Genomic DNA, 24,978 nt, shown 5'->3' on the forward strand with positions numbered 1-24,978 from the left:
AATCTGACTTGGGGGGTTTGTCAGTCTCTCAACATTGGCAAAAAGAGTACGAGTGTTATTTAAGTTACTGTTTATAAGGTTTGAGAAGAAGTTCTGTCTAGCTGTGGCTAGTTTCACATTATGAAGGCTGTCTTTAAAGATGCTATAGTGAATTTCAAGTTTCGTCTTCCTCCACATTCTCTCGGCTTTTCTGCATTGTCTTTTCATAGTCTGAACTGCTGTTGATCTTCTCCAAACTTATTTCTGTCTGTTTGTTTTCTTACTGACTATTATTGGAGCAATATCATCAATAACATTCTTAACTTTTGAGTTGAAGGAATCAAGGAGAATATCAACAGAGTCTGCAGAAATGCTTGGTGTTAAAGATATAGCCTCCATAAATAGTACACTTGTGTTCTCGTTAATGCATCTCCTTCTGACAGAGACAGATCTAGAGTCAGTGGTAGCAGAGATCAATATATCAAAGAAAATACAGAAGTGATCAGATAGTGCTGCATCTTTAATAACAATGGATGAAATGTTTAGAAAGGAGGGGCTGCTTCATTTAGGATTGTTGCACTGCAGCTGTCTTCAAGCCATGTTTCATTTAGAAACATAAAATCCAGATTGTTTGTGGTTATAAAGTCATTGATTAGAAATTATTTATTTTTTAGTGTGCGAATGTTTAAAAGTGCTAACTTGATGGCAGTGCTTTGTGTCTTTACATCAATCTTAGTTTGATGCATAATAGGCCGCAGATTAGATGAGTTTGCCCTTCGGCTTGAGAAGGCCTTAGACTTTCTATCACGTGATAAAACTGAAATAGAGAAAGCTACAGGCACACTGCAGCCAAAAATCCTCTATCTAGTGACCACACAGACAATTCAGCTGAGCTTTAGAGATGAATAAAAGAGTGATCTGCCACTACTAACTACTACTGCCACTATTACTAACAAACTGATATCTTGTAGCTGTCTGTTCTCCACACACATCTGTTTTAGATGAATTAATAATTATTTATAAATATCACATGTGAGTGGATTGCTGACTCGTTCAAAAATACCAAGGCTGCATTTATTTGATCAAAAATACAGTAACAACAGTGAAATATTATTACTATTTAAAATATCAGTTTTCTATGTGAATATCTGTGAAACTTAAATTTATTTCTGTGATGCACAGCTGAATTTTCAGCATCATTCCTCCAGTTTTCAGGGTCACATGATCATCAGAAATCATACTAATATGCTGATTTACTGCGTATCAATGATGAAATCAGTCATGCTGCTGAATTTTTTTTGTGGAAACCGTGTTGCATTTTATTTTTCAGGATTCGCAGATGAATAGAAAGTTAAGAAGAACAGCATTTATTTGAAATTTAAATTGTAACATTATGTCTTGTAATGTCTTTGCTGTCATTTTTAAAAAATCATTTTAGTGCATCTTTTCTAAATAAAACCATTAGTTTCTTAAAAAATTATAGTTTTTAAATATAATATAATATAATAAAATATAATAAAATATAATATAATATAATATAATATAATAAAATATAATAAAATATAAAAAATATAATATAATATAATAAAATATAATATAATATAATATAATATAATATAATATATGAACTAAATTATTTGCAAAGTCCATTTTTGATGCCAGTGAAATTCTATTGGTGATTTTATTTTTATTCAGATTTTATTCTAAATGTTCTGCTGTTTAAGTGTACCCTCAAGCTGGTTAGTGACCATTGTGTGGTGGCAGGTGTCTTTGGTGACCTTTGACCCCTTAACACTCTCGGCCTGAGAAACAAGCCGGTGCACGCGGCCTCTGCCTCTCGTTTCTCCTCTTCCTCGAGCGTTTGTGGGAAACAAGAGCAGAGCGAGAGCAAGAAAGATGGTGGAGAGAGAGGGAGTTTGGAGAGAGTGTGCCAACCCTGTCCGCATGTTTCCATTAGATTGTCGTGTTGGCTAATTAGAGAGCGGCGGCATGATTCACCTTGTTAATTAGAAGGACTTGCACACCATCGGCCCCGGGGCTCTGAGAGGGAAAACGAGAGATCCAGAGAACGAGAGGGCTCTTCTTCATCACCCGCAGTCTCTCCTTCTCTGAAGATGCTTTTGCTTTTTGATTCGAGAATGAATAAATCATCGTGCATACGACTCTTCATCTGCCACCGATGCAAATTACAGCTGATCAATCGAAGATGACGTCGCGCTGCTTACGGAAGAAAGAAAGAGCGGTTGAGAGGGGAAAACACTGCTTGCTCAGGCACGGGTGACACAAAAATGGAAATTTTCTACTTAGATAAGCTGGTTTTTAATGATCTCCTTTCAAACGATGTTGCTTGAATGCGTTATTCTGTAAGTCCCCTCCATATAATAACGTGAACCGAAGTTAGTAACCCCAGCGATGATTAAAGATGGATACTAGCCAAAGTCAAACGGTGCATGCATGTCTGCAGTTCTGTTGAAGATGAATGGTGCTTTAAGAGCAGGAAGTGACCTCATAATGAGCCGGACCCCTGGGGACGCCCGGGGCGTTTGTGTAATTGGGGTTTGGCTTGAACCGCGGGTCTCTGGAAATCTCTCCACAAAGAGCAAACTTCTGCCGGCTGCTTTAAAAACCCAGTTCTTTTACTGTATGAATGGGCTTTGATCTTCAGTGGTTTTCTGCTCAAGGTCAGCAGGTCGAGCCCTGTTTGACCCTGAGGTCAGTTCACACATAGATCAATGATTTACACATCACTGTGAACTAATAATGGCTCTAACCACATCTGCTCATTAATTGCTCAAAAATTGCTTACAATTTTTGCATTGAAGTAATGGAACAGGATAATAAATGCAGCTGAATTTCTTTTCTCAATAACACTAATTGTTCCTATTATCTGATTTGGTAAATATCTGATACTTTAAGAAATGTTCAGCCTTAGTTCAGTTTTCTTAGGATCAATCAACAATTCATTGTTGCATGCTATTTTAATGAAAAATATGTTTGTCTTCATAATCATTCATAAAAATTTATTTATCTCTACTTCTGAATATTTTTCTCTAGTTCTATATATATATATATATTATATCTTACAATTTCCCATTGAGTATTTTGTCTTGTGTTAATAATTTTTTTTGTCTTTAGGTTGCATTTTTTTTTACACACACACACACACACACACGCACGCACGCACGCACGCACACACACACACACAAACACACATATATATATTTTTTTTAATTATTAGAATTTTTATTTTATTTTATTATTCATTTAAAAGGTCAATAATTGTTGAATTGTTACAATAATTGTGGATTTTTCTTTTTTTAGTTAAACATTAGTTATAATGAATGTTTATTTTATTTTTATTATTTATTTAAGATGTTATTATCTGTGGATTTTTTTTTTTTTTAAACATTAGTTTTAATTATTGTTTATTTTATTTATTTATTTAAGATGTTATTATCTGTGTTTTTTTATTTTATTATTATTTTTTATTATTACTATATTTGTGGATTTTATTTATTTATTTATGGAGAATTTGGCACTCTGAAGAATAGCAGAGCACGTCTCAGTGTCCCGGGGCAGGAGGGTGAGAGGGCAGATTTTGCCCCCTGCTGGTCCTTTATGTTCCAGACTCTGTTGTTACTGAACCTCTGTGTTACCCCGTGAAAGATACCCCTCCTCAAACCAGCCCCATAGATAGATAGATAGCAATATTCAGACACCCTCTGTGAAACACTGAATTGTACATGTTTTCATTTTGCTTTATTCTCTTACATGTGATGGCATTAATGTTGCCCTCGTGTTGACCTTTGTAAATAATCACAGACTACAAGCGTAACAGCAGCTCGTCTCAGGTCTGAAAGATCCTAACGTAAAGATATTGATCATCCACACGAAGGTGTGATTTGTGTGTAAATAGCTGCTAAAGGTTATCGTATCGTTTCTGATGCTGTTGCTCTTTGTTGAAAGGTTACGCAAGATGAAATAAGTAACTCGAGGTTATAAGAAAGCACAGAGAGCAGTGAATTCTGTGTGTCTGCGTCCCCGCTTCATTATTCTTATGTGATGAGCGTAATTACGACATGCAAAACTTCTGTAAGTTTTACTTAACGCTGAGAGCAATTACCATTTCTACAGTCAACCAACTATTAAACATTTATTTTTGAAGCAGCACTGAGAATATATTAGCAGTTAGCCAAAATAATTCATATGCATATTTCTCTAAATTTGTCCTCTGTAATGAGTGCAGCGCTTAACTAACTCTACTCATAAGCTATAACCTCCTCCCCTCGTTCTCTCTGGTGCACGTGGGTGATTCGTCTGTAATGGCGAATCTCTGAGAGCTGGCACCACAGATGGCACGCTGGGACCTGCATTTATCACAACGCCATAAATCTGAGACTCCGGCAGTTGCTGCGGGCGTGAAGCGGGCACAGAGTCTGGTGCCAACTGCTGCACAGACATGCCAGCTCCGGTCCTTGAGTGGGGCATCATGGGCTGGAACAGGCGTCAGAGGTCAGAGGTCAGGGGTCTGCGTCTGCTGGTGATATCAGGCCTGTTTACTGGGACTCTTCAGCTAAAGATGAGCATCCTAATGTTGTTATAAACTGCTGATTGGTGGATCAACATTCCAATCAACCAATCAGAATTGAGATATAACTTTTCAAGAAATATGTGTTTTAGGCTTAAATTTAGGGTAAGGTGCTTCTACACCCTTGTTAATCAGCCATCATTTCCCACTGATTTTAGGAATAAATGATGGGTATGGTTAGGTTTAGGGGTAGGAATTGGGTTAAGTTTATATTTTTGGACAATAATGTTGATCCTGATGGTGATATACATGCATTATGTCTTGTATTTACATGCATGTATGTATTTACATGGATATATTTATATTCAAATAATTTATATACATACATAACATATTTTTAGTAAATATAAACATGCAATTGTGTATTTATATATACATAATAAATATACACAGTACACACACATACGTATATTATGTAAATTGATTTTTTATTCTGGATGCGATAATTCATTGCCCAGCACTAAATATTATTATTATTATTACTTTAATTAAAACTAAATTATTTGTTTTATATTTGTATTATTTTTATTAACTGTAATAATAATTCCGGATTGGTTTGTTTGAAATAATGAAATAAAAATAACATTTAGTAATAATAAATATTATTATCTTATATCATAAATATTAACAGTACAATAATATTATCACTATAGAAATATTTATTTATTGGTTAATTTTTAGAGTTTAATGAAATTCTTTATATATTTTAAGTATAATACAATAATGACTATTTTTTATAATTTTTATTTTAAACAATAATACATTCATTAATCCTTTTTTTCTAGTAATATTATTTATTTTGATTTTTATATGATATGATAGCTTGGTATGAGGAATATTTGAAAGTTAGTTTCATCATGGCACCGTATTAACTTATTTTATAGAAAAGAGTCACATGAACATTCTGCAAAACATCTCATTTTCTGTTTCATGGAGGAAAGAAAGTTAAACTATGGGTTTGAAATGACATGAATGATTCATTTATGGTGTCCCTCCAAATGCATCTTCTAGACAACAATAAGATTGAATGGAGAGCAAACTGAGATGTTTCTTCTGAAAAGAAGACCCTGATGATCTCAAGTGTCTGTTGAATGGTTTCAGAAGAAATTCTTCCAGTAAAGTGATGCCGGAAGGCATGTTGTTGCTGCAGGTGAAGAGGGACATGTCTTTATGACACTTTCCTCTCCTCTGACACACAGACTCACTGTCTACAGACACAGTGTGCTCCGGCTGTTGAAAACCAAAGCGATCTTTATAACACGCCATTTTGAGAGCAACATCACAGTTCTCTCTGATCTTACACACACACACACACACACACAGAGAACTGACTGCATGAAAGATTGCATTGATTGCCCTCATTCAGTTTAGCAACACACACACACACACACACACACACACACACACACACACACGCACACACACACACACAGTCTCTCTCAAACACCAGCGGGCACGGGGAGGTTCACTCTCTCACTGCAGACAGACTGTGACGCGTGTGTGTGAGGCCATATGTGGCTGTGTATGTCTCTGTGTGTGTGTGTGTGTGTGTGTGTGTGCGCTGGCCTCGGGCTCCAACACGTCCTCAGAAAGGCTCTGTGAGCGAGGCTGCCCCGCAGGAAACCGTGACATTACCTGAGGCGCCACTGAGCCCTCTTACACTTCACAAAGTGAAAAATCACATCAGAGCATGTGAGCCGACACACACACACACACACACACACACACACACACATTTACATTCACACCTAATGTCTCTAACTACATTTGAAAGGGTTTTGAGGTAGAAGACACTGATGGATGTGTTTTGATTTGATTTGGTGATTTGCAGAAGATGATGTCACTTCCTGTGAGACAGTTGCATGCTTTGGAATAGAATAATAGACTAATTCCCTGCTGCAGCTGATCCAAAAAAGATAAATAAAATAAAATAATCGTATTGGGTTTAAAATGTTCTAAACATTTGAGAAGCATGTATTATGTAAGATGACCAGATTTAAAGACTTTCAGACAGTATATAAAGTTTATTCACTCTAAAATGTACTCAGACTTAATGATATATTTGTTTAGGGGATTAATTATCGTATAAAAACACCTTTATCGGGAGTCTGAATCTGTATTTTTAATGTAATTGAGCATATTATACAACATCTAAATGCTATATTTTGTCATGAAACCTCGTTATGATGCATGTTCAGGTAGTGTTATCATACCTAAAATACGTAAAATTGCTAGTATTTTTCAGTCTGATCAAATAATGAGTTACAAATGTGATGGCTGACGTTGCTTCAGGTTAATTTTTTACAGGTTGTATTTTTGGGATAGAATATTCACATTACATTTGGCAAATGGTTACCCATTTATTTCATGCTTACATTTGGACATTTCAGTATACAGTATATAGATGTAGAATTTTGCCGCCATTCAATAGTTTGGTAGATTTTTAAAACATTTTGAAAGAATGTCTCTTCTGCTCACCAAGGTTGCATTTATTTGATTAAAAATTCTGAAAAATCAGTAATATTGTAAAATAGTATTACAATTTAAAATAACTGTTTCCTATGTGAATATATGTTAAAATGTAATTTATTTCTGTGATGCACAGCTGTATTTTCAGCATCATTCCTCCAGTCTTCAGTGTCACATGATCTTCAGAAATCATAAAAATATGCTGATTTACTGCTCAAGAAACATGATTATTATAGTCAATGTAGTTAAATCTCAGTTGTAAGACAGAAAGCCCTGTCTCTAAATTAAAAGAGCCAATCAGCTTCAAGTATCACACGAACTCCAGACTGCACATTAACTGAACTAAACTAAGTTTCTCTAGTGTGATTTAAGCTCAAGAAGGACAATTTATGGCACAGTCTTTCTCAGTTTTATGTTTGATTATAGAAACGCAAGCTTAGTAATTAGTTTTGGAGATTTTGTTTATTTCTCTTTTTTAGAAATAGCTGCCTGGGGTATTAATAAAACAGATGGCAGGTTGATTTGATGTATCCGTGGGGTCTTCTATAGACTTCTTTTTGAGTGTCTTTAGGGTTATGAGACAACAGGAAGTCACGTGTCATTTAATGGTTTTTTTGATCGCTCCATGTGTGATGTTTTATGCAGCTCACACTAATTCTTTACTACCCAGCAGTCTTTATGGCACGGACAAGCCCTTTGCTGATGTTTTTACACTTTACAGACTATGATGTCACTTCCTGTGAGTGTTATGCATGCACTATTTCTGTCCAGATGATATTTTCAGAGCACGGGTGTTGTGTTGTTACCTATCGAAGTTCGACTGGATCATGTTTTTTGTTCAGGATGTTCTGCATGCTGGAGTGTAATGCGTTTATTTTTTTCTGTTTTCAGATGCAGCAGCAGGAACTCGCCCAAATGAGACAACGAGACGCCAACCTGACGGCACTCGCCGCCATTGGTCCTCGGAAAAAACGCAAAGTGGACTCGCCAGGAGCAACAACGACTGAGGTACGAACGAACCTCTCCACTGAACCATTTGCACTTTTGGTTGCTTTCATCATCTATCCTGATTTGTGAGAGACTCGGTAAGTTCGGTTCATTTGAGTGAATCATTTTAAAAGGAGTCGATTCAAAACTCGTTTGATTCGTTTTCCATGAACAATGTCGAAAACATGCATCGATAAGTATTTCAGTTCTCACATTAATCATTCGGAATCTACTTGACTGAAATCAGCTTGGTTGAGATTTTAAAAAAAAATGAACACTGTTAAAATTGACTTCATTTGGTTCGTTTGTAGCTGATTGATGTTGAATTAAAGCTGCGGTCGGTAACTTTTGAGGAGCGGTTAATAAACAGAACTGCTTGCGTCTTGCGGAAGAACATCGTAGCCGGAACTACTTCTCTCTGTTTATGTCTATGAAGAATCACAAAGGTACTGGGTTACTCCGCCGCGGTATCCCCGAAGCAATCTAAAATAGTCCGAATATAAACACTTATTATAGGTGCACCCTAGTGATTCAGGACAAGCTAAAAACACGGTTTGGAAAATGGATTCATGGTATACTCGCTTATGTTCATTTTTTTACATTTTGAGCACAAACAAAGTTACGGACCGCAGCTCTGATTGGTTGTTTCTAAACGGGTGCGATGCATTTCTGCAAATGGCAATAGGACACTGGGAGGAGCCAGAGGAGCTTGATTTTTTCACAGATTATCTTTCACATATTCTACTGTCAGGACATAATGACAGGTTTAACAAATATGTAAAAAATATATTTTTACCAAAGTTACCTACTGCAGCTTTAAGAGCAGAGCTTTGCAAAGTCATAAAATAATACCTAATATGAAACCCAAAATAATTGATTGCATGAGTGCTGTTGTCTTTTTTTGTTATATGGCATGTCTAAACCATCACTAGAATAGTAAATTGATAATAGACTAAAAGATCACTGCAGAAATCTGTAGTTTTGTCTTATGCACCAGCACAATACATTAAACATGATCGAAAATCCTAAAAACGAGCTATATTTTTGAGCTGTATTGAAGGATATTATGCTGATTATGTAGTGTTTGTTATTTTACGTCATTCTCTCAGGAGTCCCTGCAGGGTCTGATGAACATTTGTTGCATTGTGAGTGAGCAAAAGTAAACACTAGAGGATTTTTCCCGGCAGTGTTGGTCCAGTTTCTCTCTTCACGTCTGTCCTCAGATCGCAGAGCCGCTTTACATATGGCTACCAGCTCTGCTCTGCATTACGCAGGATTACGTCGCTTGACTGGAGACATGAAGAAACGCCACTATTATATTTCCTCGACATGCTGTTGAACATGAAGTCACTGGGTTCAGCTGCATCTGGTGAATGTTTAGCTCTTTCCGTCAGAAGGCCTGCTTGTATTCCCTCACGGATTCTGACTAATGTTTGAATACCATAAACTGGAACAAAAAAAAAACACTTTGTGGATGTCAGCTGGTCATTTTAAAAACCTGCTCGTTGATGTGTGTGTGTGTGTGTGTGTTTGCTCGGCGAACACAACCACAGTGAAAGCAGGCTAACTAAATAAATGCATTACTTCTGCATCACGAACACCATCCTGACCTCTTTCACGTTAATGAAACCGTTCTGACATCAACAAGAAGCGTGAAATGTGTATGCACACACACAGATACGGCGCTTATGAGTAGTTTTTACCCTGCTTTTCTGGGTTTTGTTGTTTTACAGCATTAAAATGCATTTAATTTTACTCTTTTGCAAGTGATGCACATGTTGAATTAAAAATCGAAGTTGTCAAATAATGATTAATATGAAACCCAGAATAACTGGTTTCATAAGTGCTGACCTCTCTTTTGTATTAATGCAACATCTATATCAACATCTCAACATATAACTTTATTTTTATCCCGCATTCTAGTATTAAAGTCTAAACATACTTGAGAAGAAGCATAGTGTAAGAGGACCAATAAAAAGACCATTTGTGAGTCATGATGGTCAGAATATTTTACTTTTTGACATTAAAAATGTTTTCAAAAAGAAAATTAAATCAAATCTTCAGTGATCGAAGTGGTGAATACTGTTTTTAGGCACTGGATATGCACATTTACACGTAGTTCAAAGTAAGTTACTAGAGGTCATGTTGTGTTTAAAAGTTTGGGGTTGATAAGGTTTTTTAAAAATGAAATGAAATCCTTCTTCTGCACACCAAGGCTTCATTAGCTCAGACAAAAATACACGAAAAATACTGAAATATTATTACGATTTCAAATAACCATTTTCTATGTGAATATATATAAAAATGTAATTTATTTCAGTGATGCTCCGCTGTATTTTCAGCATCATTCCTGCAGTCTCCAGTGTCACATGATCTTCAGAAATCATAAAAATATACTGATTTACTTCTCGGGAAACATTTCTGATTATTATTAAAAACTGTTGCGCTGCTTCATATTTTAATGGAAGCTGATACATTTTATTTTACATCATTTTTTGATTATTAGAAACTTCAAAAGCAAGTAAATCATTTGAAATAGAAAACATCTTTACTGTCACTTTTGATTAAACGAATGTTTTTTTTATCCCAAATTTTGAACACTGTGTTGTGGATATAGTTACAGGTTAAATGCTTATAAATATAATAATCATGTAGCAGAGTGATGGCTGAGGGTCTCAGCTGTTTTGTGTGTTTTTCTGAAGTACCTCCTTCCATCTGACCACCTCCCATGATCACGAGTGAAGAGAAAGGCAGGATAGAGGGAGGAATCTTAACTTATTTTCACTTTATTTTCAACTCCCCCCATTTCTTCATTTCGGCTGGGGCTGCGTGCCGCCCTGGGGCGTTTTCTCTGCTTTCTCCAGAGCAAAGTGAATGTGACTTTTCTAAGGGGGTCACGGAGTTGCTGCGGGCTACAGCAGCGTCGCCATATTCCTGCCTTCTCTGAGTTTCGCTCTGGGGCTCGGCAGAGATTTGATCTGCCTGTGAATGTGCTCAGGGTGAGCTGCCGAACTTCACTCGCGCTCCTCTGATGGTCGGAGTATCCCGACTCCGTTCTGCCGCGTTAATCCCAAACAAAAGCCTCTCAGTGTCCGGAAACAGCCACCAGACCGAGAGGGAGCGCTGAGAGAGATGCTGAAAGAGAGGTTTTATTATAACAGGATTGTTACAGTTAACTAAAACAAAAACCGAAACCATTAAAAAAAAAAAAATTATTTACTTAAAATAAATGTAATCTGAAATAAAATTAAATTAAAAAGAACTTAGATTTATTTTATTTCAGATAATTCCCAAGAAAAACATTTCTCATTTTCATACTAAAATATTTTTATTTATTTAAATGAAAATAAAATGTAATTTTTTTAAATGTTAATTAAAATAATAAAGTAATTTAATTAAAATAAATTAAGCTAAAAGATGAAAGGATAAAAACAAACTTAAAATATTAATAAAAACTATAATTGTATTTTAATATTACTAAAACAGAACTGGTTTAAAAGCCTTGGGTTAGTCATTGTTCTTGCTCAGACATTGCTTCTTCTGAACTTGGAAGACTTAATGGAGATTTCTGTTATGTTTTTATATACAGTACAGTAAGTTCGTCTGTTGTTTGTCCTAAAATGCCTAAAAAGCTTAGACGAATTAGTCAATAGTTGCAATCAAATAGTAAGACTATACAGTAGATATAATCTTGGGAGAACCTGATGAGAAATTAACAGAATATGTTTTTAGGTATTAATTCGATCATGTCAGATTTATCTTACTGAATGCTCTGTTTTCCTCAGAAATACATTGTGCTACGTGCATTCGATATGTGATGAGAAATTAATTTGTGACTGTTGATTGCAGACAGATCTGAGCTCTTGTGAATCTGTGCTACACATGTGGGATTGTACTGGGGTCATTCATGATAGTCTGATGATCATTTAATGTTAATTATTGTCCCTTTTGAAGTTTGTCAGGCCCTCGTCGCTACTCGTCAGTTTTATGTTTCATAGAAGAAACAAAGTCAAACGGTTTTAGTTCGACATGAGGATTTCTTCATTTTTTACTGAACTACTCCTTCACAGAGATCTCATTTGTGATGTTTCTGTCCTATGGGTTACCCTGAAACGGGGCAGCTTTTGGGAGTTTCTTCTTCCTCCTTCACCCCTCCTCTGCTCTCGTCTGGCCAGGCTGCAGATCGCCGTAGGGCTGAACCTGATAGCCCATGTAGAGCATAAAGTCTGTCTCCATCCTGAGCCGGAGAGAGCAAACAAAGAGGCCTCACAGTGCCCCGAGGGATAGATTAAGGAGAGGGAGACAGGGGCCCCTAACTGGCCCTCGCTTGGGGTCATCGCTCAGGCAGGAGCCGCAGTAACAAACTCTTTCCTTTCGCTCTAAACACACACATGAGCATTTGAAGTTTAGCACAAAGACGCTGTGTGGGACGCGAAACAGAGCGAAAAGGAGGAAAAGGATGTGTGAATGAGTTTGAATGAGTGAGTAAGTGTGGTTAAATTCACAGGTGCAGGAAATGAGCCACCAACAACATGACGAGCAGGTGATGTCATTTCCTTGACTATGCATAAGAGTTCAACATGCCTCATGATGCCACTATGGATCTGTGTGGGATTTTGTAGCAGATACTTCATACTGTAGAAAAACACTCCATTACTATATGAATATGTTTATTTATATGGCTCGTTTTTATTCAAAGCAAATTGAGTTCACCTCTATATGTTCATGCAAAACATTTGATGAAACCTATGTACTTTCATACTACCAGTGTTGTTTTTGTTAGCTACTGTAAATAAATAAAAAACACTTATTTACTTTAAGTATATAAAATACATTTAAAATCACTGCACTAAAAAACATACCGACACATAAAACACATGATGGCAGTTTTGCAATTCACATAATTAATAGTTCAGATGTTATAGATTAAAGGATATAAAATCCTTTTACCGTATCTTTTTTCCCCCCGCTTAGCCGTGTCTTCATTTTGAGAAGTGGTATAAGAGGCGCTTGAAGTCGGCATAATGTAGTAATTGAAGTAATTATCAATGAATTTTTCCAATCTGTCAATATTATCCACTTGGATTTTCTCCTTAGAAAACAAAAAGGAGGAGAAAATAACAAGAAACAGTTTGCGTTTGCAAATTGAATTCTATATTTCAGATGCCACATGCTGTCAATCTTGCCTACTTTTGTTAGACTCGCTGTTATTGCGTCATCACGTCCGTCACACATCAGCAAATATAAATATTTCTGAATTTATTGGAGAGTAAAACTAAAATTGCAACTATTTTTGTATTTTTCTAATGAAAATGTAAATTAAGCTTACTGTGCGAAAACCACTGCCGTAATGCTTGGCATTTTTTGTGAACTCTAGAGGGTTGCTAGGGCATTTGGGTAGTTGCCAGGGTGTTTTTAAGGCATTCAGAATGGTTGCTAGGGCATTTGTTTGGATGTTTGGGTAGTTGCTATGGTGTTTCTAGGATATTCCAGGTGGTCTGTAGGACATTGCTTGGAGTTTGGGTATTGGTTATGGTGTTTCTATAGTATTCAGAGTAGTTGCTATGGTGTTCCTATGGTATTCTGGTTACTAGGGCTTTGCTAGGAGTTTGGGAGGTTGCTATGCTGTTTCTAGGCATTATGCATGGTTAACATGGCATTTCTGGGTGTTGGGCGGGTTGCCAATGTGTTTCTAGTGTATTTTAGGTGGTTGTGATGCATTGATATTTATTTGGGTGGTTGCTAAGGTGTTTCTAGGGCATTATGGGTGGTTGCCAATGTGTTTTACGTGCAACTTTGGTTGGTTGCTAAGACGTTGCTAGGTGTTTAGGGGGTTTCCAGGGGGTTTGCATGGTATTTTAGATGGTAGTGGTACGTTGTTATGTGTTTGGGTGGTTGCTAAGATGTTTCTAGGGCATTTTGGATTGTTGCTAGGTCGTTGATTGGTGTTTAGGTGGTTTCTAGGGTGTTTCTACGGGGTTTTGAGTGGTTGCTATGGCAATGATAGGTTTTTAGGTGGTTTTCAGGGTGTTGCTGGGTTGCCAGAATGTTTCCAGGGTATCCTGGGTGATCACTAGGGTGTTGCTAGGTTTTTGGGTAGTTGACAGGGTGTTTCTAGGGTATCCTGGGTGGTTGTTAGGGCGTTACAAGGTGTTTGCCAGGTTGGGTCATCTATGACTAATTTGTGTTTTGAAACCGCTCATCATGAGTAATAGTGACGCTCGCCATAGTAAATACCACTAATTATTCCTGTGTAGTAAATTGCAGTAAAGGATCTAAAAAACAAGCCAAAACAGGAAGATCGAGGTGTATTTTTGATTTAAATATGTCACCTTTTACTTTTAGGGCTGGTAGAAAAAGGCAGAAGTAGGGAAAGACTGCGAGCGAGAGAGAGAGAGAGAAAAAGAGAGGGGAAAAGCACAAGGAAAACTGATGCCCTTTCCTCCAGCTAAATTAACTGGAATCACGTGGAAAACAATCCGAGCCGGGAATGAAAGGGGGGGTGGAACCATTAAAATGCGCCCGGGGCGATGGACTGCGCCCAGTATCACTAAAAATGCTCTCACTACAGATGTGCAGGCAGGCTTACAGGCAAACTCTGCTCTTGTTCTATAGCTACAATTAAAATCAACCTCCCTGCCAAAAAATTGGATGGTAGAAAGAGAGAAAAGCAGACATGAACATCAAAGACAGATTGAAATGTGTAGTCAGTAATAAGAATGGTCTCCAAGCCCCGCGGTTCTCCATGATCCTCTTGTTAATGAGAATTTTTGACCTCTGGTTTGTAAGTTAAACTTGTAATCTTGGTTAATGAAGTAAATCAATCCCAACTTGGAGTGAGCAGCCTGTCCTTCCATCCAGCCTTTCTGTGTCTTTGCTCATCTTTTTCTTCTCCTCCCATCTTTCCCAGCCTGAGTAAATGCGGGCAGATCTTTCAGCCAGACAAACAGGAAGGCCACGGGTGTGTTGTCTCTCTCTCTCTCTCTGTGTGTGTGTGTGTGTGTGTGTGTGTGTATGTGTTTTGACATCTGCTTGGCGAGCCGTTTGGTTTCATAGCCCTTCTAAAGACCCGGTCACAAGAGCCATTGGAGTCTGTGTTTGACCCCTTTTTTATACAATATGCTGTGCTTTTTAATTGCAGTCCTTTTTCATATTTTAGTAGGAGACATTTTTGCCTGATTTGAATTGAAATAAAACAGATGGTTTTAGAAAATAAATACAGAGTTCTGGCGGGAAACTCTAGATGGCGCAGTTCTATAGGTCGTACTCAGTCTGACCTAATGACATCATCATCACATGGCACAGCTGATTGGTTCTCTCCTGTATCGGTAGCCAGTGAGCTTGCTGCTCAGCATTCAGATATATGACTGGTGCTTGCCATAGCAGTTGCAGCTTGATCCGAAACCCTCCACCTTCCCCAGCTCCACCTGTATAGATCTACTACGAGGTGATTGATTTATGCTATATGGGGTTTATTTCATGTATGTTATATTTACAGCAGCAATATTTCTTGCATGCTCATGCAAAGTATAGCATGTTGTGGATGTATTGGCAGTAGCAAGTCTCTAATCCAGTGTAGACATGTTTCAAATCATGCATTGGAGCATTATGATTTTATGAAGAAAGTTGTCGACACTGTTCGAAATAGAAAAAAAATAAGCCCTGATATATTCTGCTTTTTGTTATTAAGAGACAGAACAACAATGTTGACCAAAACTAATCTGGTCACAAGCATTTTTATCACCCCAGTCAAACTGTAGCCCAGTCGAAATTATTATGATTTTTTATAATGTATGTTTTATTGCCATGTCTGATTTGTTTGCTATTGGAAGCCAAATATTTTATTTATTTATTATTATTTATTAGAGCTTGTTTGTGAACTCTGAATATATATATATATATATATATATATACACAGACAACTGTCTATCTATCTATCTATCTATCTATCTATCTATCTATCTATCTATCTATCTATCTATCTATCTATCTATCTATCTATCTATCTATCTATCTATCTATTCTTCCATCCATCCATCCATCCGAATATTACTGAAAAAAGCAGACAGAAGTACACAGTGAAGAAAACAAAGTGAACAAATTAATAACAACATTTTAAATAAAACCCAGACAAATTCATATTGAAAGATGTCACATCTGATCCCACCTCATGATTCACTTTTGACATGTTTGTTTGCATCAGTCTGCAAATGTTTGTGAGGCTTTTGCAAACAACGGTACGATTACTAATTCTCGCACAGCGACGACAGACAACGCATGTGTTTCTCGAGCTGGATTCGTACAGGGTTCGTGCAGGTCATTGATCTGAGACTCAGTAAAGTAACATCCGTCAGACCAGGTCACAGATAACTTCCTTACATGACTCATTTCATTCTGATGGGTTTTTCTCGATTATATTTTAGTGCGTGAGTTTGTTCCTGCCAGCTGCACCACACCCTCCCCATCCATGTGAATCCATCAACCATAAACCAGCAGTCAGCTTCAAATAAACAATATTCAGGAATAATCGTACCAAATGAAAACCATCAGCGCTGAATTACCACGTCACGTGTATAAACTTCCCAAACTCTCTGCCACGAGTAATATATTCCAGTTAGATAGATACAAAAAACGGTATTGTGTACATATTTTCATTCATGTTCACAAAGCGGTACATTTTGTCTCGTCTGTTTCCTGGCTGGATTCGTTTGAAGGTTCGGCTCTGTTAAAAACACCTCACATCCGTATAAAACGCCCTTAGTGGTTTTCCGTGCAACCCAAGAGGGATCGGCAAGGAGTTGAAAGCTCTATACATCACATAGGAAAAGGCCGTTTAGTGCCACAGTTTTCCCTCTGGTCCTGTAGAGCGGTGTGGTCACTGACCTACGGAAAAGTTGGGACAACATCGCTCTGTATCCCGCCTGGAGCGCTGCTTGTTTGGATGGGCCAACTACATCAGGTTTAATATGATTTTTTGTGTCTTGCATTATGCCAAAATGAAAAACCATGCAAAAGGGAGGTTGAGAGATTCAATAGATGACATTTCTCTTTATGTCCCACAAAAAACCTTTAACATCAGTGGAATATTTACACTGCATGAAAGGTTCTGTACAGTGGAAAAAAGTTCTTTAGATTATCAATATGCAATAAAAATTTTAATTTTTCAGTTCTTCTCACTGAATGTTTTTTTTTTTTGGCACCAAAAAAAAAAAAAAAAGATTCTTCTATGGCATTGCTGTGAAAAAACCTTATGTAACCTTTATTTTTTGAGAGTGTAAATTAAAATATATATCTCAGGCCTCATATATATATATATATGTTGTTTTTATATATGCATAAGCACAAATGTGAATATCTTCATGAATATCTCCATATTTATGTAAAATATGGGATTCTCCGTGTTGCTGCCAGTGAAACTTTGCACAAAAAAATGGTTAAATATACAGTTTTGACAACAAAGTTGAGCCTGAGGGGAGGTACAGATACTCATCTTAAAGAAATTAATTACCTCCCTTGTTAATCTAGATATAATGAAGTTTCTGAAGAATGAATTTGACTGCAGTTTTGCTACAGCAATCAGAGCCAAAGCTAGAAGCTGCTGGTCAGGGATGATGGGAAATCCTGCTGAAACATTCCCTCTGCAGTCCCACGCTTGTCTGGGAATACATCATCCATCCCGCTAGGAACCAGAGATTAGCATTAACACAAGGTGGGTGCGAACAAAACCTGCCAGGAACATGACCAGGACACATTTCAGCCCAAAATCGAAAGAAAATGATGTTTTAGAAAAGTTAGTTCAGCATCATTCCTACAGATTTACTGCTCAAGAAACATTTCTGATTATTATCAATAACGAAACCAGCTGTGCTGCCAAATATTTTTGTGGAAACCGTGATACATTTTATATTTCATGATTCTTTGATGAAAAGAAAGCTAAAAAAGCATTTATTTGAAATTGTAATATTTTGTAACATAACCAATGTCTTTCCTGTCACTTTTGATCAATTTAATGCATGCTTGCAGATTTTTTCCACTTAAAATAAGTGACATTACAGTGATCCTGAGCTGGAGCAGTAGTGTATATCAATCCAACAAAGAATTGTACAATTCTGCATTTATTTGTAAACAACTTATTTTTTATTGTAACTTTTTTTCATAACAATAACAACCCATACTCAATACTGTAATTTAAATAACTATATATACACAACAAAAATGACTAAAGTGGTGAAATATTTATACATCATTATTGTAATTGTAGTACTGCCTTTTTATAATATTAATATAGTTAATAATGAATATTAAAAATGCTTAAAACATTATTTTTTTTTTTTTGAGTAATAAAGTTAAAATAAATTACAATAATGAGAATCAGCATGGACAATAATAAGAAAAAGAAAGTAAAAAGTAAAACATCCAAATGCACTACAGTAATGAGAATGTAAAGGGGAAAAGTATTTAATTGAATAGAGAGAAAAAAAATCAATGCATTTTAATGGTGCTAAAATTGGTTTATTTTCTTAATGTCTTCTCTTATGTGGTGAAACTTGACCCAGACATGTTTTGGAGAGATTGTGGGCGTCTGTTTCAGTCGTTTGTGTTGTTTGTACGGTGCACTAGAGGCCATTGAGTCTTTCGAAGCGAATACGACTGGAATCTGAATCCAGTCGAGTGTGATTCACCCCAGGATCTACTTTCCATCTTCCTTCAGAAACGTATTTAGAGTCGGTGAAATTAGCCGCGGCCTCGTTGAGCTCTGCTACATTGTGACATTACTGCAAAACACTTTTGTGTTGCTCTCTATTAAAGAACGTTGTTTCTTTTTGATTTTATTATTTGTGTCAGCTACGTTCTGCTGGTGGAAAGGTTGATGCCCGAGGACACGAGCAAGTGAAATGCTGGAATGATCTTTCATTAAAGGCTGCCAGTGGAAGAGGAAATCTGAGATGGAAAGAGACGTTAAAGCGTATGGCATCGACCAAACACAAACACGCCAACCTGCGTCCTCATGCACTGATTTCATTCACTTTTCTTTTATATAAAGCCTCGCTGCAGACATGCGTAAAACAAACACATGTAGCTAAATCCCTGAAAAGTATTTTTTTTAAAAAAAATGAATAGATTTTCTGCTGGGGCACCAAAGTCATCTTCACACCTTTTTCCTGCAAATCATCATTACTTATTTATTTTTGGCTTGAGTTGAGAACGGACGTAACGGTTCTGGAAGTGACTTTTAATTTGACGGGCCTTCGGTCGCTGCGTTCGGGGAAGGCTTGATTAAAAGAGGAGCACCATATTGTTTGCAGATGGAGGCGCTTCAGGAGGAGTTGTAATTGAATTTCTGCGTGGAGATGGCAGGCCAACCTCAGCACCTGTCTAGCATCTACGACTGGACTGGAAAACAGTGACTGAAAAAGTCATTCAGCAATTTCACTTTGGAATTCTTCCCATACATTTCTGGGAATGAAATGTTAGGATGATACAAAACAATGTATTTTGACAGTCGCTCGTGTTGCATGAACTCATCAGCAAAAACTGAAGCAGAGCTGAATTTTCAGCATCATTCCTCCAGTCTTCAGTGTCACATGATCTTCAGAAATCATGAAAGTATATGCAACACATTTTTTGATTATTATCAATGCTTAAAACTTTGAAAGCCTACTTCTGTCACAGAATAAAAAATAAAATATCAGAATTATGCAAGCTATAAACTCAGAATTTGCAAAACTATAAGAACTTTTTTCAGAATCAGAATTCTGAGTTTATATTTTCCACAATTCCGATTTTTTTGAAGTGCAAGATCAAATCAGAATTGCAAAATTAATTAGAATTTAGTGCTGCAAAAAAAACGCATGCATCCGCCATGTAATAAAAATAATAATCTATTCTGACTTTTGTTCTCAGAACTGCAAGAAAAAATGCATAAATTGTGAGATTTATCCAGTGGCAGAAACAACAGTTGTGCTGCTTCGTGTTTTTGTGGAAACTGCAATACACATATCCTAACACATAACCTTCAGAAATTTCGCTTTGGAATTCTTCTGAAACATTTCTGAGAAGTAGGAATGTTAGGATGTCTTGAAAATCACTTTTGTTGCATGACCTCAGCGGCTGTAACACGTCTCAAATAGATGCAATACTGAATCATAAAATATCCATGACATGTGCATGCATGTAAGCATCGCCCTGATCCGAGTAGTTTCCCTGTGAAATCCTGGCACGGTGTAATTAGGTCAGTCGTTTAGTGCATTAATGAGGGTTAATTGCGCGGCGTTTGATCTGTGCTCTCCGCCTCACATGAGCCGGGTTTCCATTCCTCTGCTATAAAAGTCCATTCATACGTTTCTATTCCTGTTTAACGCAACATCGGTGATCCGTGCGGATATCACCACAAATCCATTGCTGTGTTTTTAATAAAACACACTCGACATGTCCAGCTTGCCTCCAAAAGTAGCGACAAATCTCCAGCGTTCCTGCTTCAGACGAGCATATGGCATGTAGATTGTGTTTTGATGTGACGTGTTTTTCACAGACTTAGTTTTTTTTTGCGTGCATGTTCGGGTGGAAAAACATGGCACGGCTAAAATTAGCCGAAGAGAAGGGCTGGAGTGAATAAACAAGCCAATCCATTAGCATGGACGGGTTATTGGCTTATTTCGCCTCTTCTGAGGCCGGCCCATTAAAAGTGGTAATGTGTGCCCATAGCTCTGCCCGAGGGACTCGGAGGAGGCCAGGGAGGAATATTTCACATGCATCAGGAGCCTGAATTAAATAGACCAATGTTCCCTAAAAAGACTGAAGTACATCTCTTTCTGATGTGCGTCTCGGGCAAAAAAAATGCATTGATCTTGGAATGTCCCTTGGCAATTATAAAATATTAAATCCAAGTCACACTTTTTGGCTCTGCTTAATTCCTCCTCTCTCTCTCTCTCTCCATCTCTCTTGCTCTCCCGTTGTTCCTTGCTTCCTCCATTTGATCAATTTTAAAAGTTTGCAATGTTTTCTAATGGAAAGAATCCCAGTAGTGCTGCATAAATTGCTGGCGCATTTGCACGCAGTTCAGATTAAATGAATAGTTCATCTAAAAATATAAAAAATTTAGCATTACATCACTTGCTCAGCAATGGATGCTCTGGAGTGAATGGGTGCCGTCAGAATGAGAGTCCAAACAGATGATAAAAGCATCACAATAATCCACATCACTCCAGTCCATCAGATAATGTCTTGAGCTGTCAAAAGCTTTGTGTTTGTAAGAAATAAATCCATTATTAAGATGTTTTTAACATCAAACTGTTGCTTCTAGCAAAAATATGACTTCATAATCTATAGTAATGTAATATAAAAGTGCGTCTCCTGTTGACTCTCACATCAGAATCCAACCACATATTTTTTTTAAAGCTGTTTTGGCTTGTAAACAGAGCTTGATCTGTGCAGATTTCTCCCTTGATTCAGACCAGATTACTTTTTCAAAAAAAAAAAAAAAAAGATTTTGGACTCTAGAAGCGATGTTTTAAAGTTAAAATGTCTTTATAATGTATTTGTTTCCCACAAACACACAGCTTTTCACTTCACAAGATGTTACACAAGATGTTATCTGATGTACTGGAGTGGTGTGGATTATTGTGATGTTTTTATCAGCTGTTTGGACTCTCTTTCTGACGGCACCCATTCACTGCAGAGGATGCATTGGCGAGCAAGTGATGGAATGCTACAATTCTCCAAATCTGATGAAGAAACAAACTCATCCTGATCTTTTCAGAAAATGTTCATTCTTGGCTGAAATATTCCTTTAACGGGTACTTGTGTGTTTTATCATTATTGGCAGCATATGTCACAAAATTTCATTTAAATGCTAAATGTCATTAGGATGATTAACCTCACGCCTGCCTCTTCCCAAGTCCTCTGAGACACCAGAGCCATCCGTGGCTAATCGGCCAAATAATTAAATTTAACCGTGATCTTAATAAATATATTCAGCCAGCTGTTTGACGGGCCACACAGTTCATTAGAGCCATTGTGTGTTTGTGATTCGGGTAATTAAGATTTAGAATCGATCAGTGAATGCATAATGCAGGAGTCAGGAATCCGTGCACAGGGACTCCTGCTTTTCCTCGTATCCGCCTGCTAAGAGCTCGTTTACCTCTCGGCCTGCTGAGGGATTTTATTTAGCGAGCCTAATTAACTCTCAGATTTCACTATGTTTTCTTTTTCCTCGCTGCCTTTTTTTATTTAATTTTTTTTGGCTAAACAATACATCGCTTTGACTCGAGCGATTTGATGTTTACTCAATTAACTTGGGTTGTGCATTCATATGTTTTTGTATATAAATGTACTGTATAGTCTAATTAATATGCATGTGAACATGTTAAATGTGTTTGGCTTGTTCAGAACGGCTGTTGTAAATCTACAAATGAATGAATTCAAATAAGCATGTCGAATTGCTTGTTTTTGTTTCTTTATGTGTGTGTGTGCATGACGCTGACTGAAACCTGCAGATGGTAATTATAAAGCACGTTACGCCATCAAACGGGCATTCAAGCGCTCTTATTTTCCACATCAGCCCAAATCACAGTCACTCGTGCTCAAGTTCTGCCTTCTACATCTGTCATATTGCTGTCTGATGAATCCAGACATGTATTTTTTAACAATCCATAAATTATGTATTCTGAGCCGTAATGAACACAGTTGAGTGATGCTCTCTGTGATCTCGCTCTGAAGGAGATCTGATATTTTCCTCACTGCAGTCTCAGACTGTTCATTACACGTTCAGATCGCTGTGATGGAGAGACTGCGTGTGATTGGATGTAAACACTTGGAATGCACCTATTAGTTTCATTCAATTCTGCCTCAAAACGATTGTTTTTATGTAATAGCTGATAAATCCGGAAAAAGAGGGCCCAAAATAAACCCTTTTATACAGATGTTTCTTCTTTTGTAAAAGCATCTTCTAAATGCATAAATGTAAATATAGACAAACTTACAATAAACTAAAAAACATTAATCTTAGGCTACAATTGTTTTAAAGCTATAGTGTTGTAGTCACAAAACAAAATAACAATAATAATTTCTGTTATCGAACAGTTTTTTTTTTGACCACTCCCCCAGTGTGCTATTGGTCAGTCAGACTGATAGTCCCGACCCCCAAAACTCATGTGTTGCTGAATACATGTTGCTGTGATTGGGATGCTTAAACCAACATATTTACAAATGATTTATAGTTGCTCTGCATTTAAACTGTGTTAGAAAAGAAATAGGAAAATGATACAACAAAAAAGACTTTTTGTTTCTTAAAACTCAGTAAAAAAAATTATATTTTGGATTACATGCAATGCATAGTGCTGTTTAAGGTTTAAGTCTATGCTTTCATTTGCTGTGTGCTCTGCATTTAAATTAGTTTTAGCTCGCCTTAAATACCCAGAAACAAGCATCCACAATTAAATATGCAGTGCATAAACAAACAATTTAGTAACAATATCATGCATGCCTAGTAAATAGTCTACATGTCATCATATGCATGTGCTCATGATTACACGCCATTGATTGTGAATGAACACACCTACATGATTGACATGTCTCTTACGGGTGGTCTGGGCACAAGCAGCTACCCTGGCTCGTGTTACTCTGTGTATCCGGCCTGATCCATTGCTTTTCTCTCTGAGGACACAATCATGTTTTATTCCTGCTCTTAGTGTTTTATTGCAGCAAAATCTGTCTAAACTTTTCCTTTTTTGTATGATTGCATGTGTATATTCGAGTATTAGTTATTTTGCGGCATGTGTGTTTGTATTGTGAAGCTGTTTGGATATCAGACGGCGCTCTAGGTGTTTTCCCACAATGCCGATGGGCTTCCCCCGCCCAACCTCCCGCCTCAGGTACAGGAAGATTTCAGCACTCCCTCCTGCAAACTTGTGCAATTATCACTGCAAGAGTGTAGATTTAAACCGAGTCAATATGTAGATAAGGTTTGCACATACACGTACACACAAAGGAAGTCGGATTTGGTGCGTAAAGCGATGTGGGTACGAGGCGAGCCCGCCGGCCTTCTGTGATGAAACGGGCCTAGCTTTCGGCTTAGCAATGGATTTTGGTTTTAAATGGTTGCTTAACATAGTTAGTTTGATGTGTATATCTACTCATAGACATCATTTAGAATCAGACTTTTGCATCTTCATTGATCTCCAAATCCATTTAAAGAGATCCAATGCAAGAACTTCCCATGTAAGCGATAAAAAGTATGTAATAATTATGATTTTTTTAAAATGCTTTTTAAAGTCTCTTCTGGCTGCATTTATTTAATCAAAAATACAGTAAAAATTTATAATTTAAAATAAAAATGTTTTTTATGTGAATATATTGTAAAACATAATTTATTTCTGTGATACTATGCTGAATTTTCAGCGTCATTGCTTCAGTCTTCAGAGTCATATGATGCATCATTCACAAATGAAGTAATTTTTTTCATTCTTTCTTACCCAAACCTTTTGTAGTGCATTGTGATTTTCACAAAAATATGAAGCATCTGTCTCAAAATATTCAACATGGATGGTAATCAGTAATGTTTCTTGAGCTGCAAATCAGCATATTAGAATGATTTCTGAAGGATCATGTGACATTGAAGACTGGAGTAATAAAGCCGATCAAATAAATGCAGCCTTTGTGAGTAGAAGAGACTAAATGGCATTCATTTGCATGATTTTTGTCATGCAAATTTCCTAGCATAAGGGGTCAAAGTTGCATTTTTAGCATTGCATTACAGACTTAACCTGCACACAACACACCACCGGAGACTGTAGCATGAAAGAGTTCAGTGCATTGGGGAATAAAAAGGCCTTAACAGTCTTTATTCTTTTCTGGGACACAATCATATTAAACATGACTGTTATTGCATCAACAGAAGTTTGGGAAGCCGAAGACCTGAAGAATTCAGACTTCTGTCCCAGTAGATACACAAACCT

The 24,978-nt window shown here is 37.0% G+C and overlaps 1 protein-coding gene across 1 annotated transcript in view; it reads left to right on the forward strand.

Annotated features, from left to right (window-relative positions):
- The window catches only part of LOC113117988 (transcription initiation factor TFIID subunit 4-like), a 75,528-nt gene that overhangs the window by 39,903 nt on the left and 10,647 nt on the right, over positions 1–24,978 (forward strand). The window contains exon 13 of the mRNA XM_026286852.1: positions 7,928–8,044. Within this exon, the coding sequence (XP_026142637.1) occupies positions 7,928–8,044 (117 nt within the window). The remainder of the gene's footprint in view (positions 1–7,927; positions 8,045–24,978) is intronic.

The sequence above is a fragment of the Carassius auratus genome, chromosome 18 (assembly GCF_003368295.1).
Source record: "Carassius auratus strain Wakin chromosome 18, ASM336829v1, whole genome shotgun sequence".
Classification (NCBI taxonomy): Eukaryota; Metazoa; Chordata; class Actinopteri; order Cypriniformes; family Cyprinidae; genus Carassius; species Carassius auratus.